The 16,062-nt window shown below is 34.1% G+C and overlaps 1 protein-coding gene and 1 long non-coding RNA gene across 2 annotated transcripts; both read left to right on the top strand.

Moving 5' to 3' along the window:
- Window positions 1-864: 864 nt before the first annotated feature.
- LOC148672902 (epigen-like) lies at window positions 865-8,782 on the top strand. The gene is made up of 5 exons (XM_088628871.1): window positions 865-1,015; window positions 3,756-3,869; window positions 5,610-5,730; window positions 6,220-6,372; window positions 7,075-8,782. The coding sequence occupies exons 1-5, from the start codon at window positions 979-981 to the stop codon at window positions 7,127-7,129; spliced, it is 480 nt and encodes a 159-aa protein (XP_088484997.1). The 5' UTR covers window positions 865-978; the 3' UTR covers window positions 7,130-8,782.
- LOC148672903 (uncharacterized) lies at window positions 2,402-3,400 on the top strand. The gene is made up of 2 exons (XR_015935895.1): window positions 2,402-3,188; window positions 3,222-3,400. It is a non-coding gene; the product is annotated as an uncharacterized LOC148672903 (long non-coding RNA).
- Window positions 8,783-16,062: the final 7,280 nt, after the last annotated feature.

Below are 16,062 nucleotides of genomic sequence, written 5' to 3'. Positions count from 1 at the left end.
GTAAAACATTACACATAAACATACACACAAATCGGCGTTTGACAGGACATTTTTTGTGATGTCAGACTGAGTGAAACTCTTTCACTAAAATAAATGCACACATACGCATCTGTGCATAGTCTAAATAACATACTGTACTACAGTTACTGTACATGCTGTAGGTCTAAATTCTCGATAGATGGTCTCAGTCTTTTCAGGGGTTTTGGGTTCGGTGTTGCTAAGAATGTGAATGTAGCAGCTACTGAGCCTCCTAGTTTCACTGGTTGTGACCAGTCTAGACTAATCACAGCACATTGTCAATAGAATCATTTTTGGTGTTCTCACGTCTAACAGTACAGTGATTCTATATGACATATACTGTAATTAAAAATCTTCTTCAGTTTTTAAGAGTTTTCCCCTTCCTTTCCCATTAATGGACTTCTATATATACAGTACTTAAGCAACTGATATTAAATTAAAGTTCACAATGGGCTGAATTTTAAGTCAAAATTGTTACTGTACAGTTTGTACATCTATAATTATGTATCATGTTTAAACATTAACATACAAAAGATTTACAGAAATCCACTTAGTCATTTAAAAAACATTTATCAACTAGGCTTTAAAGCTAAGTACTTGTAAGAATCTGCTGAAGTGGTCTGCATCAATGTGTTATTCTTAACTTCAGGCAAATACTTCATCTCACCATAAAATTCCACAAAAATTGTCCTTGCATGTACATTGCCTGAGGAAACAGGAAGTGCTATCACAATGTTTAGAGACACCTGACGCAGAATAGGAGGTGCCCAGGTATTGAATAAAAAAAAACAAGAAGCAACCAGCTACTGCCCGAGAAATGTTTTTCATTGGCTGATTGTTCTAGCTCATTTATTACGACAGTACATTTAAAAGATATATAACTGAAACCAGTGTGCACTGTAAATTGAAGAGAAGAAAGTCTAGGGTTCTGTTTCATAGAAGAGCAGAAAGGCAGAAACAATGGAAGGATGGACAGACAGACATCTATTACAAATTGGTAAGTATATTTGTGTCTGATTTTCCATAGCAAATAATAAAAAGGGATGAAAATATCAAATTGTATCCCAATAAAGCACATCTGCTGTTTAACTTAGAAACCAAAAATAACCAACAGATTGCTAAGATTTTAGGATATTTATTAAATTTAATTTAGGGACCAGTATTACAGCACAAGAGTTTATTTTCACAATTTTAAATGGAAATGTAAACTAAAGGAAATAACTATACAGTATATTGTTCTACATGTTTCTACTGTGGTAACCTAACTACAGCTTTTCTTAAAAAAATATTTCTGTATTCTGTAATCAATCTGAGATTTCCCTAATTACAGCAGGACTGAAATTACTACTGAAACTAAAATGTTGTCAGTCAGTTCTCAGTTTATATTCTGATTGTGGAATTAAGATTAATAAAATTACAAACCTGATTGTTTGGTATTTCTATTGACAAGATATTACCAGCATAATTAAATTTACTAATAGAATCTGATGTTTAACATGTTCAATTATAGAAATAATAGAGAAATAAAGTGTCATTTATTCAGAGAAGTCAAGTATAATGAGTTAGCTTGCTACATCAATGTTGTCACAATTACAGTATAACACTTAGATTACAAATGTGATTGGGTGGAAGGTGTGTAATTTATAAAGAAGAACACTTCATTAATACAGTAAGTTATTGGTAGTCATTCTATTGACAAACATTTAGTGAAATGTTATTGAATTAGGATGGTATTACATCTCTGCTAAAAAAACTGCATCATTGCATAATAAAACAACAGTTTCCTTTCTTCCTCTTTTTATCCCACAGAGCTCACTCACATAAGACTTATATACAGTATAAGGTGTAATGTTTGAACATGACCTAATATGTGAGGTTTCATCTCTGTTTTGATTTGCTCGCCAGTACTTCACAAATATTTTAAATAATTTTAAATCCATTTTTCTTTCCACTTCAAACACCTGAATTCTCAGTTTCGAGATCAGAGGTAGGCATCTTTCATTGGAAGAACACTTTCTTAAGTAAATTTTGAATTCTGTTCTAGCATGACATTCACTGCAGAGCAGTACATTTTACTGTTCTTGAAAAGGAAAAATGGATTAAAATCTGGCAGGTGCTCCATCACCATGAAACCTGTGTGAATTAAACTGATCAACAGAAGCTTTCCAATTAGTTTTGCAACCCTAAAGGTTACACAAGGTCCTGTACGTTTCCAGGGATGACCTTGAACATACTAAGATACCAAATTAAGAGCAACTCAAAAAGTTAATTTCTCTTAAGTTTGAGCTTGATCAGGTTGGGGATGTCCTCTCACTAACAGGTAGAGATTTACATTATGCTGCAGAAAATTGTGCTACCTTTTAATGTAGTGTCAGGCTTTTAAAGGTGACAAAGGTGACAAATAGTGCTATAATGAGCACCAGAGCAAGGCAGCTACTGTGAATTAAAAAACATTTCGTGTACTGAAAATTTGAAACTTCAGGTTTTTTATGGCCTATTTAGAAATAGATATTAAATGGCTTCTACAAACAATATGTAAGAAAAAAATATAAATAATACAACCTAATATTCTGATCTGTCCTGAAAGAACTGGTTCAGATGTTTTCATTGTGGTTGACTATCACTGCAGGTGGATCCTGTGAATATAACTGCACTATCTTTATAAACCATGAGAACAGGACCCAAAGTGGTTTTAATTACTATGAAAAGTCATTTGTCTTTGATCCTTGTGACCAAGCAATCATTGGTACCAAGCCCTTGCTTTAAGGCATTTTCGAAGACAGATGCTTTGAGAAGCACGTGATACCTTCTAATTATTCTCATGAGAACTTCCTTCATGCACATGAATTATTTCTAAAACCATCATATTAGCTTTCTATGTAACACACCTGTAATTTTTAAACACTCCCTTCTCATTTCGACTGAACATAGTTCTCTTCTTCCTGATTTAAAAAAAAAAGTTTATATTAGCATTGTATAGTATGGAAATATAAAGCATTCCTGTATATTTATTCAATTTTTCACAATGAATGTAAAAGCCTACTAATTTATGTACTGTATAGTACAAAGCTTTACAAAATTATGTAAAAAAGATTTCTACTTCAAATTTTATCACACCATGCTAAGGTATGTCTGTAGTATTTGTCTACAAATTATTTGTCTTGGAATTGGTCATTGACTGGTCCAGGTAGATCAAAGTTTAGGTTTTAGGCCCTAGACTGGATATTCCCATTACTTCAGTAGAAAATTTCATACAGCACATTTCAATACATCAGTATAACCAGAATACAAGATTAGAACACAAATTCTCATAGCTTATAACAATTAGTCTGTTTTTGTTGTTGATGAATCTGTTATGGTTTCATACAGTATACTGTATCTTTTCCATTTGAAATACTGCACAACCCACATTCACATGCTTTTTAAACTAAATGAACTTCTTAAGACTAGTCCGAGGCTTTTGGAAGAAATTTCTGGTTGGATAAATTAGTGCTTATACTGTAATTAGGTTTCTAAACATGCATCCAAGTCAATCACAAATTAGATTTCTAACAAGGTTGTGGTGTTTTGGTGTTTAATACAGTACATTTGTTTGCATAATACTTAAGGCATTAGATGTATTGTACTTTTAAGACAAGTATATTTACTGTAAAACACTCGCATTATCATTGATTTTCATGAACCCATTCATGTTCAGTGTATTTGTTAATGGCATTGACACTCATCCTTTTTCACAGCAATATCAGCTTTAACACTAGCAGCAGTCTGCTCTTCGTCCACTTCCATGACTGAGAAATCTTCAGAAAGTATGGAACAGCTCAGTGACATTTCAGAATTCAATTATACCACAGGTATGTTTATGTTTTCATTTACTTGGCTTTTCTCTGTATTATATGATTGGTTCTTTCACAGAACAAATACTATGTTTTGTGAAATGCCACGCGAAAAGGTTTATTTTTTATGCTTGAGTTAACATAATTTTAATTATTTTAATTTTAACATAAGTTTGGCTATTTGGCTCATGTGGTCCATTGGTATTTAGTTTCCAATTGATGGGAATCACACAGCTCCTTCTTGAAAGAAGACAGAGATATGACAACCAATGAAAAACACAAATCCCTTTTTTTTTGTTACTTGTAGTCAAAGTAGAAAAATATTTTTACTGTGAGAAGAATAACACGAAATGTATCGCACAGAGTGAGGGAAATTTAAAATCAGTTGATCTAATCACTCTTGATCTAAGCTACAGTATGTGGGTCCCTTAATCACTGAATAATCAACCAGGAGTCCTTATGCATTAGTGATGAATTGTTGAAATATGGAAAAGATTGGGGAGGTCAAATTAGAGTTAGTCAAGGTTCTGGCAGTTGGCTTGTCAGGTATCTGTGGACTTTCTGTGTTAGTTGTGAGAGCAGATGCAACAGGTAGTGTTTGATTGGAATTCCCAATTAGAGAAGCCAGAGCATCCTTATCCTGGTCATTGGGAATCCTGTATGATTTACAATAGATTTACATCTGTGCTTTTCATTATTCCTGAGATCCCGGCCACTTACAGTAATTGAACTTTCAGTTGAAGTTATAATTTGCTTTTAATTAGACCCTTTTTTGTGTTTAGGTCTTTGACAGCTGGGAAATTTTCTAAATATCTATAGCAACTTGAAAATGTAAGCTAGTTTTCAGTGGCCTGAAAACTGTTAAGTAGGTCTGGTATAGCTGATAACTGGTGCAATAAAGTAACTGAGAATTCAGCTACAGTGAAAATCAGAAAACAATAAATAGTATTGTCTCTGCCTATATCCCCATTGCAATAGGACAGTAATCTTTTTTATACATATGTACTGTTAGGATATTAGTCCATCACAGTTTTACAGTGTGCTAACCTCTTTAGGTTTTGCATGCTAGGGGGATACAATGTTTCTCCATGGTACCATTTTTGCATTTTGTCAGATATGACTAAATGGCCATTCAGCAAAATGTAACAGGTTGAATTCATGAGTAATGCATGCAGATATCAATTATTAACTTACCTATTTGTGTCTTGGGATCCTGCCCATCTAAACCAGTAACAATGCAGTTTGATCTGGAATACTTTGGCTTAAAAATAGTTTAACCTCAATTGTGACAAGACATGTCAGTGTCATATTCATTTTCCTTTTTTTTGTGAATTTTGTGGTGATGACGAAACAATATAAACATGGTTTGGAAATCGCTGTGTCTGGGCTGTGTCTGTGGTGAAATTGCACTTATGGTTGGTATTACATAAAGCAAAGAAAAATCCATTAGAGATTAGGGAACCAATGATTAAGACAAAAAGAAGTACAGTCACACCTTTTCGCTTAAGTGATACTAGCACCAAAGATTAAAATGAAGCGTGACACAGTTTAATCTTTGTTTTCAGTGCTTACTCACTAATATGTTTGTCTTGAAAAAGAAAATCATTGAACTTACAGTACATGTGGTAAAAGCCAATTTCCATTTATTGAGTAACACAAAATCTTACCACTTATCTGAATAGTTAGTTATTCAGAAAATAACGAGAATTTTAATTTACCCTTCTTGTCCTGTTACTTTAATCTTTTTTGTCCCTTTAGATGGAAGTACACAAGTGCCTCTTACATTAGAACTTCTAAGTCCTTGCGCAGGCGATGACCAGAGTTTCTGCATGAATGGACTCTGCAGCTATCACAAAGATCTCAATAAACCTACTTGCAGGTAACCACGTGCAAATGTAATAGATTTCTTAGTGTATATAGTTATTTGCAAATAAAGTATAATCAATTTAGTTTCTTTCCTTTATACTAAACACTAGATGAATTGATAATGATTCCAGATGTTATGTTGTCTTGACTAAATTATTTGTTCTCGCTGCACATGAAGTTGATTAATTTTTGTTCATATTTGTCAAGTAAACCCATTTAGTCATAAATGTTGCACTCTTTCCATACATTTTCTATTCTATTCCACTATCATTGAGATTATATTTTCACCACACATTTTTATTGTTTGCACATAATAACTTGTGGATTACATATATAAATTTTAACCTATCCCAGTTTCACTCTGGTTAAAATCCCTGTTGTTGTGTTGCTGGAAGACTTTCTTTGTGAACAGTTCCTTATCGACATCTTAGCTCAGATGCACATGGTCATTGCAGAATTGTTGTTTTATACAGGAAATCCTGTTTCTATTTTGTATTTGAAGGTGTTACAAAAATTATACTGGTGAAAGGTGTCAGCACCTAGTCTTGGACTCTCATGGTGAAGAAAGTCCTGAAAAGCTCATTGCTCTAGGAGTGGGTGTTTTTCTGCTCTTCTGTGCCATTTTAATTCTCTTCTGCTGCTGTTTAAAGAAAAGGTACAGTATACAAGAAACACACCAGTATGATGCACAAACCCATAAAGCATCTATCGATCTGTTTTTTTTAATTGTATTATTTATATTTACTGTAGATGGATATATGTAGATTTAAGACTAACCTTATATTTTTTTCAAATTCTGAAGTTTTATTTTAGGTACTGTAGTTTAGTAATACAGTATACACGAATGATTTAAGTCCAATTAAACCACAAGTCAGTTTATGCTGTAAACTAACTGATACAGATCATCAGAGTCCAGTGTGCCACTAGTTTTCTTCATACAAAGTACTATATAATGTATATCTCCCTCAAAATAATTATAATAGTTATTAAGTATATGACAGAAATAGAGTTAAAGAGCTACTGTATTTGGGAATCCATCCAGCATTGAGACAAAAATCAGAGAAAGAAATCTTTAACTCATCAATCATTAATGCTAGAATACTACGGAATTGTGACCAGCTGTTTTATATAGAAATAAATATTAACTGCACTAAAACCCCTTTATCAAGAAGCTACTATGCAAGACCTTGTTTCTGTATTATTTCTGAAGATTCCAAATCAGATACCTGAAGTAAGGTGTCTGACCTTCATAAAAAATTTGAATGATATTTAAATATGGGACTGGTGGTCCTGTACAGTATGTGGTTTAAACAATGTTCTTAACGGTATCTTACAGTGTCACTGTGCTTCTTTTCAGATGTGTGAAACAGAAGTCTCCGTATAAGACATGCCCACCAGAAAACACAGTCTGAAGGTTTAAAGTGAACACTGAAAAACACTACTGGTTTTAATAGCAAACTTTAAGTTGCTGCTCACCCAGACAGTTATAGTAAGACAGACCAAATGATTTCAAATGCATCCCATAGTAAAGCTTTCACTTTATGAATGATAGCTCATTGTGAAAATTTTTCAATATGCTTTGTCTTGAATTCTGTAGCTGCAAATAAGACACTTAAACAGTTACCGAACACAATTGCAGACTACATAATAAAATAACATCTCAGTGAAATTAGCAGATGAAAGATGGACTCAAAGTAAAATAAATCTGTAACACCTTAGCAGTGATTACCGAAGTGAATAATCCTTGACAACATAACTTGTTACAGATGCCAATTAAATCATTCAATGGATTATTCACAAAATATATTCATAAGAACATACTGTAAGAATGGTCACATAAGAGACAAGGCTGTTCAGCTCATGTTGACCATTGGTTTGTTGGTAGTTGACTGATGCATGGATTTCATCCAACTGTTTCTTGAAAGAAACTACTGTACAACATGGCTGAGTAGCTTGTGTCATATGACCACAAGTCAAATAACTGTTATAAAGCAGATTATATTGGTATGAAGACCACATTTTATTGGTATGACCGGCTAAACTTCTTGGTTTTGAGGGACAACTGTATGGCCATTAGGATAAGGAAATCTGAACTTCCTATGATAAACCAAAGGATTACTGTATTAGAGGTGCCTTAGGGAATGGTGCAAGGGTGTTAGTGTGCCAAATGTTATGGGCTAATGGACTAAATGTTTGGGTTTATACCCTAGAAAGCTGGTGAGTGACAGGAATTAGGATTTGTCATTCTCTCAATCTTTTGTTATAAACTAAATTAAGAAGCTGGTGCACTTTAATATTTTCAGAAAACACAAGCAACATTTCAATATTCTTTGAGACCCAAGACAGAAGGCAAGGGTTTATGTTCACTAAAATCATCATCCGTGCCTTGATGTACAGTATAGTGTTAGTACAGAATAGTATGTATCCCAATAAGAGGTCATTCTATAAAATTATACTGTACTGTAACCAATTCTATAAAAAAAAAACTGTACTGTAACTATTATTAAATGTGTTCTTTAAAAAAGACCCAAGTAAATGCTAACCAATATTCTATGTATGAACAATGATGTTCTTATGTTCTACTCAAGGTTAGAATGATTAGAAAAAGTTATTTCATGACATTTTGATCTGAAGCCAATCCTTTTTTTCTGAAGCACTTCTATCCAAAAAATAAAACAAGAAAAATATAACTTGTTAGAAAACAATAAACTTTGTTTGTGTACACCTAAACAAATGTAGAGAGGTTTAATACCCGAGAATAGTGATTCCTGCTCTTAGGTGTTCACATTCATAATGTTGACTGACAGTGAAAATATAATTATTTTTTTTTGCTGGGAAAAAGATTTTTGCAATGTATTGAAACCATTATTTTAAAAATCATTTTAGCCCTGTGTACAACACGAAAGCTCCCTTTTCTTCCAGTCAGCAATGTGCACACTGCAGATCAACTTTCTCTAAAACAGTGTGATTAAATATTTATTTAAGTTATTAATGAAAACATTCTGTATGTTTTATGTGCATGACGGTTTTCTAATAAATCCTAGAATAACTTTAGCCAAACTAAACTGGGATCTCATTTGTGTTGTCTTTGTGTCTTCATTACCTTATGTGACTCTCTGAGGAGTGCAGCAGTTCCCAATGCTGTCCCTTCTGGCTTTTTGTCCTTGCTGAGTTCTTAATCACAAGCTAATCAATTTCAGTCTTTTTGTTTGCATATTTTAAAAAAAATTGCTTTCAACTCTTAAAACATATAAGAGTTTTGTAACTCTTATCAACCTAGTGCTACTTTCTAAATTGCAGAACTCCTCTTATTTAGGTACATTGAAATGTACTGTAAATGTAGAAGGAAAAAGTGGTTATTGACAGAGGGTCTGATACATTTTATCTTTGTAGATAAAGCCCAATTCTAGAGATATCAATTTCCATAATAGACAAAAGCTGTTAAAAGATCATTAAATACATACATACATCATATGTTTCTATTTGATTCTGCCTATATCTAACTTGTAAATACTATAACTTTTTACCCTCTAAGGTTTATACTGTAGCAAACATTCTAAAACCTTCACTACAAAGCTGAAGTTCATAATCTTTTTTTCCATAGGATTCTAACTACAGTATGTTTTATTAGGAGGCATGTGAGTGTGAGACAAGATGATTAAACAGGCTACAGTATATCTTGAAAGAGTTGATCTCAGGTGAAATGCAGGGACAAGAATGTTTGCCTCATTGTGCAGACATCCGTATGTCATACAGTATGTTTGTTGATGCATTCCTAAGAAACAACATGCTCTCCTAGTACCTTAATATAGACTTGACATTCAATAGTTGGAATTCTTAGAACACTTATTGAAATCACTTTGTTTATGATGGCATTTACAATCAGGTGCCTTCGTGCACTGTGTATATTTTATAATGGATGCTGAGCCCAGAAGGTTTAAAGACCTGTATAAAGGTGTATTCTTGTTTTTGGTCCTCCTGTCCTCTTTGTGTTTGTGAGTTTGTCAGTTTGTGGCATGGCCATGAGCCCAAGTGTCACCACCCCAAGATAAGAGGGTAAGTAGAAGTGAGTTTCCCATGTTCAAGGTGTCCAGAGTAAAGGACTGGTGTTGCATTGTGTACACTTGCTTGGGGGAAACTGTTGTCTGCTATTTCCGCCCTCAGCGAGCTAGGCTTTTTTTTTATTTTCTAATTACTTAATGTTGCTAAAGCATACAGTACATTTACTGCATTTTCAGTGAGTGGGTCTGATCATCATTCACTCTAGGACTCACATTTGGCAGTGACATACGTATATCAGTAGTTAAGTTAGATCCTAATGAATGTGATAGAGAGATGAAGAGTATTTGGCATGACTTGCCTAGCTGAGGGAATGGCAGGCTGGGCATGAGAATAGGCCGAAAACACCCTCACTGTTGAGAGGATTGAGCTAGGGAGTGGCTGCAGGGGTGTAGATGGGGTGGCAGGAAGAATGAGGAAAAGATCTCATTGTAGTGTAATGCAAGTTTTAGGCACCTTTGAAATACAATGAAAATATATTAATAATAAGCTCATTACTGTATATTCATTGAGTATCACTGCAGTTTAATAACACATTTTAATTTTACCTCCTCCCCCAAAGTGGAACTAGTGGTTCCTAATGGCTGTGTCTCATCTAGGTGGGTGCTAGACTTTAGTGATGAATGAAGTGCATGCTCTCCTATAAACCTTTGAGCTAATAACATGCAAATAATTTATTACTCCCATAAGTGATATGGTACTTCCATTCCATGTGTTACGACCGTTGTACTGTATATTGTTGTAGTACATTTTTAGTCTTTGTTTTAGGATAAAATTGATACTGCAACAATGTTTATCAGGATAGTCCCATATGATTGAGTCTTATGGGACTACCCCATAATATAGCACCTGAGAGCTGTGAGGTGGCAGCACTACTGCTAAATGCTATGATAGAAATATACCGTATAGTGTTTCTCTGGAGGCATCAGGGAAAATATTCTCTTCTTTATTAGCCTTTTCTTCTTAATTCCTTAAGCATGATATAAGAGGGTACAACATTTTCAAATATGTTGAAATACTATAACCAAAATTAGCATTTGCTTCACGGGTGTATGTTTCTACTGGATGCACTCTGGGAATGAGTCACTAACTGGTATGTTGTTTTCCCCGTGATATCACTACTTATGTTGAGCATGTGTCTTACATGTTTAACTGTCCTTCATGTTGTTTTTTGTTTTATTAAATATAACTCTGGAAACACATCTGTGGTTTTGGTTTTGCCATACCTAATCTACTTTTCCAAGTGGTGAATAATTTGACAACCACCAAAACAAAATGCTGTAAACATGTTATCCAGTAGCACGCACCTTTATTAATTACTTTAAGAACTTAAATGTAGGCTGTTTTTTTTTCACATTTCACTTGCTTTGGTGCTTTGGTACCTAGGGGACACTACATTTTTAAACTTTCTCTGAAAATATTCTTACCCTTTGACAGGAATGCTGGTTGATTTTTGTCAAATATATCCTAAATCAAAAACTCATTTTGTGTTAAAAGACAATGTTTAATATTTTTCAAACAATTTTTATTGGTTTTAACAAAAAATAATATGTACTCTACAACAAGACAAATTATTTCTTCATGTACTCGTTTTGGTACTGTCTTCATGAGGATATGAGCTGCAGACCGAAGATTTTTTTTCATGGCTATGTGGGCCCTTCTCTCAGGGTGAACATATGAAGTGATTTGGTAGTTCCATTTACTGAATTGTTTTTTGTATTCAAGACTTTTGGGTCTCATCATGGCTGAAATGGCAGTGTCACAAAATATACCATAAGGGCCCCAAACTGTTGCCATTTTGATTTTGATTTTCATTGATGTTCAAGGGAGAGCAGAGTAAGGTGGTCACGTAGGTGTGTGTTTAAATAAAAAATGACAGTCACATGTTGTTAAATATTGAATTTGTTATTTTACAACTGTAAGAAGAGTGTGCATGATCCTTTCCTCTGGAAAAAGTGTCAAATAGTGTATGTGATGACTAAGATCTTAAACTTTTCCAGTTTGTCTGTTTTCTTACAAAACAACAAGAAGATAATTAATTATCACTAACTTAGTAATTCATTACATCATGTGCCACATTTAATAATTTTATAAATAAACATAGTGCTTTAAATAGGCTCCTGTACTTGTTTTCAGCTTTTCCCTGAATTGTAATTGTTAAAACAATTAAAGGTACATTTATAACAGAAAATGGCATACATACGGTGTGTAAAAAGAGTTTGTTTTTCAGCTAAACATCAAGAATTTGTACTTGAATCTTAATATTAAACCAGAACGAAAGCTTATATAATTAGTTCTTTCTTTGTTTTAGGATCTCAATTCACGTAAATGTAATGTACAGTTGTGAGAAAAAGTTTGTGAACCCTTTGGAATTATCTGGATTTCTGCATGAATGGCTTCTAAAATGTGATCTGATTTTTACCCAAGTCATAATAAGAAATAAAGACAGTCTTACTTAACAAACAACACACACAACATTTTACATTGTCATATCTTTATGGAACAAAGGTTTAAACAATCAAGGTTATTGATGGAAAAAGTATATGTACCCTTCTATTTAGTAACTATTGGAACCTCAATTATTGGCAATAACCTCAACCAAACTCTTTCTGTAGCTGCTGATCAGACCTGCCGAGCGGTTTGGAGGTATTTTGGCCCATTCCTCTATACAAAACTGTTTCAGGTCATGTATATTTTTGGGATGTCATGCTTGAACGGCCTGCTTCAGATCACGCCACAGCATTTCAATGGGATTGAGGTCAGGACTCTGACTTGGCCATTGTAAAATACGGAAGTTCTTCTCTTTGATCCACTCTGTTGATTTACTCCTGTGTTTTGGATCATTGTCATGTTGAATAACCCAACTTCTTCTGAGTTTTAGTTCATAGACAGACACCCTGACATTCTGCTGTAGGATTTCCTGATACAACTTGGAATTCATTGGTGCCTCAATGATTGCAAGCTGTCCAGGCCCTGAGGCAGCAAAGCAGCCCCACACCATTATACTCATGCTTCACAGTTGGGATTAGATTTTGGTGTTGGTATACAGTTTTGTTTTCTCCATCTTTTCAAGATGTCGTTATCCTAGAGGTTCACATACTTTTTCCATCAATGACCTTGATTGTTTAAACCATTTGTTTAATAAAGATATGACAGTGTAAAATGTTGTGTGTGTTGTTTGTTAAACAAGACTGCATTTATTATTAGGACTTAGATGAAGATCAGATCACATTTTAGGCGCCATTCATGCAGAAATCCAGATAATTCCAAACTGTAGTTTGCCAATACAAAGGAACAGTGTTTTAAAAACATTTCCTATATGCCTTCAATAAAATGTAATTCTATATTTTAATTTCAAAATTCTATGAAAAGAAGTCCCTATTGCATCCAGATACGTAATTGTTGATTAAATGAATACAAATACAAATATATTTGTTTTACCCAACTTTAATATTATAGATTGCCAACCACTGTATCACCACAATTGCAGTATACAGCAGTTCGATGTAGCTGAACATGTATATTGTACACTTCATAAGATAACAAGTGCTGATCCCTCCACTTAAAAATTCCCAGTGACAATGTGGTAAATTTTGAAAACACACCCTGAAGAGTTGCACTGTAATGCAACTTTGTACTACAATACATGAACTCAGTGACCTTACGTTTTTCACAGGAATGTTTTACACTATACACGGCACCTCCACATATTCTATGAGGAATTTAAGTTACAGCTTTAGTTTTCAGAGATTTTGCAGACATTCATGTCTTGACCAAATAAAATATGCTGGATAAAATCTGAATCTTTTATTCAGCAACACCTTGCCTTTCATTATATTTAATGTATTAATGTATTTATTAATCTCATTTTTATTATTTTTTAAAAAATAAAAGGAAATGCATACTATTTCTGTGATTTTATGTCTTGTTGAAAGTCTTTAACTGTAGAATGTAGTATGATTATCACAACCAAACCTGAAAGAAAATATGCTTTAATTATCCATGTATTGATTTGTTGATTTTCCCAATATTTTTATCAGTTTCATTCCAGTAGCCTGGTCATAAACATAAGGTATTGGACTGAATTGCAGCTTAGTTAAAATGTAATTATCACAATTCAAGAGGTCCCTATTCATGAACCAACTGCTTTAGTTTAGCATTTAACTCTAAATCTGTTTAGTGTCAATAAATGTGCTATTGTGATTATTGCATTTTTGCTTGGATATTAGCCCTACAGTCAAGTTGAAAGTGAGTATGCATTCATTAGTTAGCAAAGAGTATTTTGTCACTTGTGTCTGGTATGCTTGATGCCCAAAGGTAAAAGTCTTACGCAGTTAGGTGTGTTTCAGTCTAGACATTTGAGAGACACATCAAGATAGACAGGGTTGGTCTTTGGCCCGTTTTCACATGGCTTCAGTAAAATATAAAGAATTGTACACCCAACATACTAAATGTGATTTGAATTCATTAGTATAGTTATTAAATCATGATAAATATGGAAAAGATAGTTTTCCATTGTATGGAATTCAATGGCTATCATATGAGACATATCAGATCTTTCCTACATAAAAAGTGTGTTAATCCAGTGTTTTTCTTCCCATTTTTATTTCTTTCTAAAAGGCTGTAAAAACGACATCCCAAAAGATGTGGCTTTGGATATGCAGGAGTTTGGTCTGGCAAATTTAATTGTGTAGGCTGGCAAATGACATGAACATTTTTACAATAGGATGTGGGATATTCAAAGGAAAAATACAGGAAGTTGAGGGTTAGGCTTTTATATTATCACTTTATTGCCCATATACAATTTCTTGTATTAGGAATTTGTCTTTTCACATACCCCAACTTGCTCTCTTGAGAAGCTTGGGGTCAAAGCACAGGGTCAGCCATTTATACAGCACTCCAAGACAGTTGGGGTTAAGGGCCTTGCTCAGGGGCCCAACAGAGTAGGATTCCTCTGCCAGCTGTGGGATACAAACCAGCAACTTTTCAGCCACAGGCGCATATCCTTAGCCACAGAGCCACTGCACCGCCCTAATGAAGGTTAAAGAAAGATCACATACAGTCGGAAAAATAGTCTATAGTTTTGATCTTGATTAAGAAATTAATCACAGACATATTAGTATGCTATTCATCTCAATGCCATTGCAGTCTACTTGTTATGCATTTGGTTGAAACACATGAATGATTTGTTTTGCCGTTTAAAAAGAAGGCGCTTAATTTTGAGAGACACCTCATGTTAGACAGGCAGGCAGACTGGGTATTACAAATCCAAAAATGTAATGGCTTCCTGAGATCCTTCCAGAAATAACAAAAGATTTTTAGATCAATAAACTACCAACAAACAAAATGTACCAAATGGCCATTTCTAATTTGTCGTCTTTATTTCATTCTAGACATATGAAGATGATTACAGGGAAAAGAAGGAACCCAATGGGAAACTAGTTCCTAGAGTGGTTTTGAGACAGAGGCAGTTGCAGGTTTTTGGAGTAGTGTAAAAAATGAGTTTTAGGGCAACTTATTTTCTATTGAAGTCTGAATATGACGTTAAATTAAGCACTTTGGACCAGAGAGTTGTGGGTTCAGATCCTAGATGGGACCACTGATGTTGCATGGTAGAACAAGGTATTTTGTCCAGATGGCTCCAGCAAACCTACTTACTGTATATAAATTGGTATCAAAATTCTATATGTGGATTTATCAAAAAAGCAATTATAATTAATTCCAGTGGCACACCATGGAATGTTAATCTAATTTATATGTGATTTTAGGTGCACAACATTGAGTTTTCTAGCTCTAATAATCCAGGTTTATTGTCACCTGTATTATCTGAACTGGAAATGAAAACTGGCAGCACTACGTCTGTAAAATAGGTGACGCAAACAAAGTATTCATTCTCCGAACAAAATAATAAATGGCAAGCCTCAACTAAGACTGCCAAGAATCATAAATATTTTCTGCTTGGCCCATAACCCATTTCTTTATTACTTTGATCTCTAAAATCATAATGTAAAAAGGATCCTGATTCATTTCCGCTGTAATTTGGCAAATAAACCTGAATAACATCTTTTTGAAGTTGTAAGTGGGATAGGGTAGTTTAGAAGGCTGGAAAAGTTCATAAGTTATTAACATATTGGGATATCTGCAATGTGATTTGCATGCCTTGATTATTGTCTCGAACAGGAAAAATGTCATGCAGACATATACCCACCATTTTTCAAACTGGTTTATCCTATTCACGGTTGTGAGGGAGCCGGAGCTTATCCTGGAAAGTAACAGGTGCAAGGCA

Source organism: Lepisosteus platostomus, chromosome 4 (assembly GCF_059453375.1).
Source record: "Lepisosteus platostomus isolate fLepPlt1 chromosome 4, fLepPlt1.hap1, whole genome shotgun sequence".
Taxonomy (NCBI): domain Eukaryota; kingdom Metazoa; phylum Chordata; class Actinopteri; order Semionotiformes; family Lepisosteidae; genus Lepisosteus; species Lepisosteus platostomus.
Note: the sequence above shows the minus strand (reverse complement) of the source record. Positions and strands in the feature narration are given on the sequence as shown.

Coding starts and splice junctions, on each gene's coding strand:
- LOC148672902 (XM_088628871.1), top strand. CDS start 979: ATGGAAGGATGGACAGACAGACATCTATTACAAATTG. Junction 1,016..3,755: donor CAGACATCTATTACAAATTG/GTAAGTATATTT, acceptor CCTTTTTCACAG/CAATATCAGCTTTAACACTA. Junction 3,870..5,609: donor AGAATTCAATTATACCACAG/GTATGTTTATGT, acceptor TTGTCCCTTTAG/ATGGAAGTACACAAGTGCCT.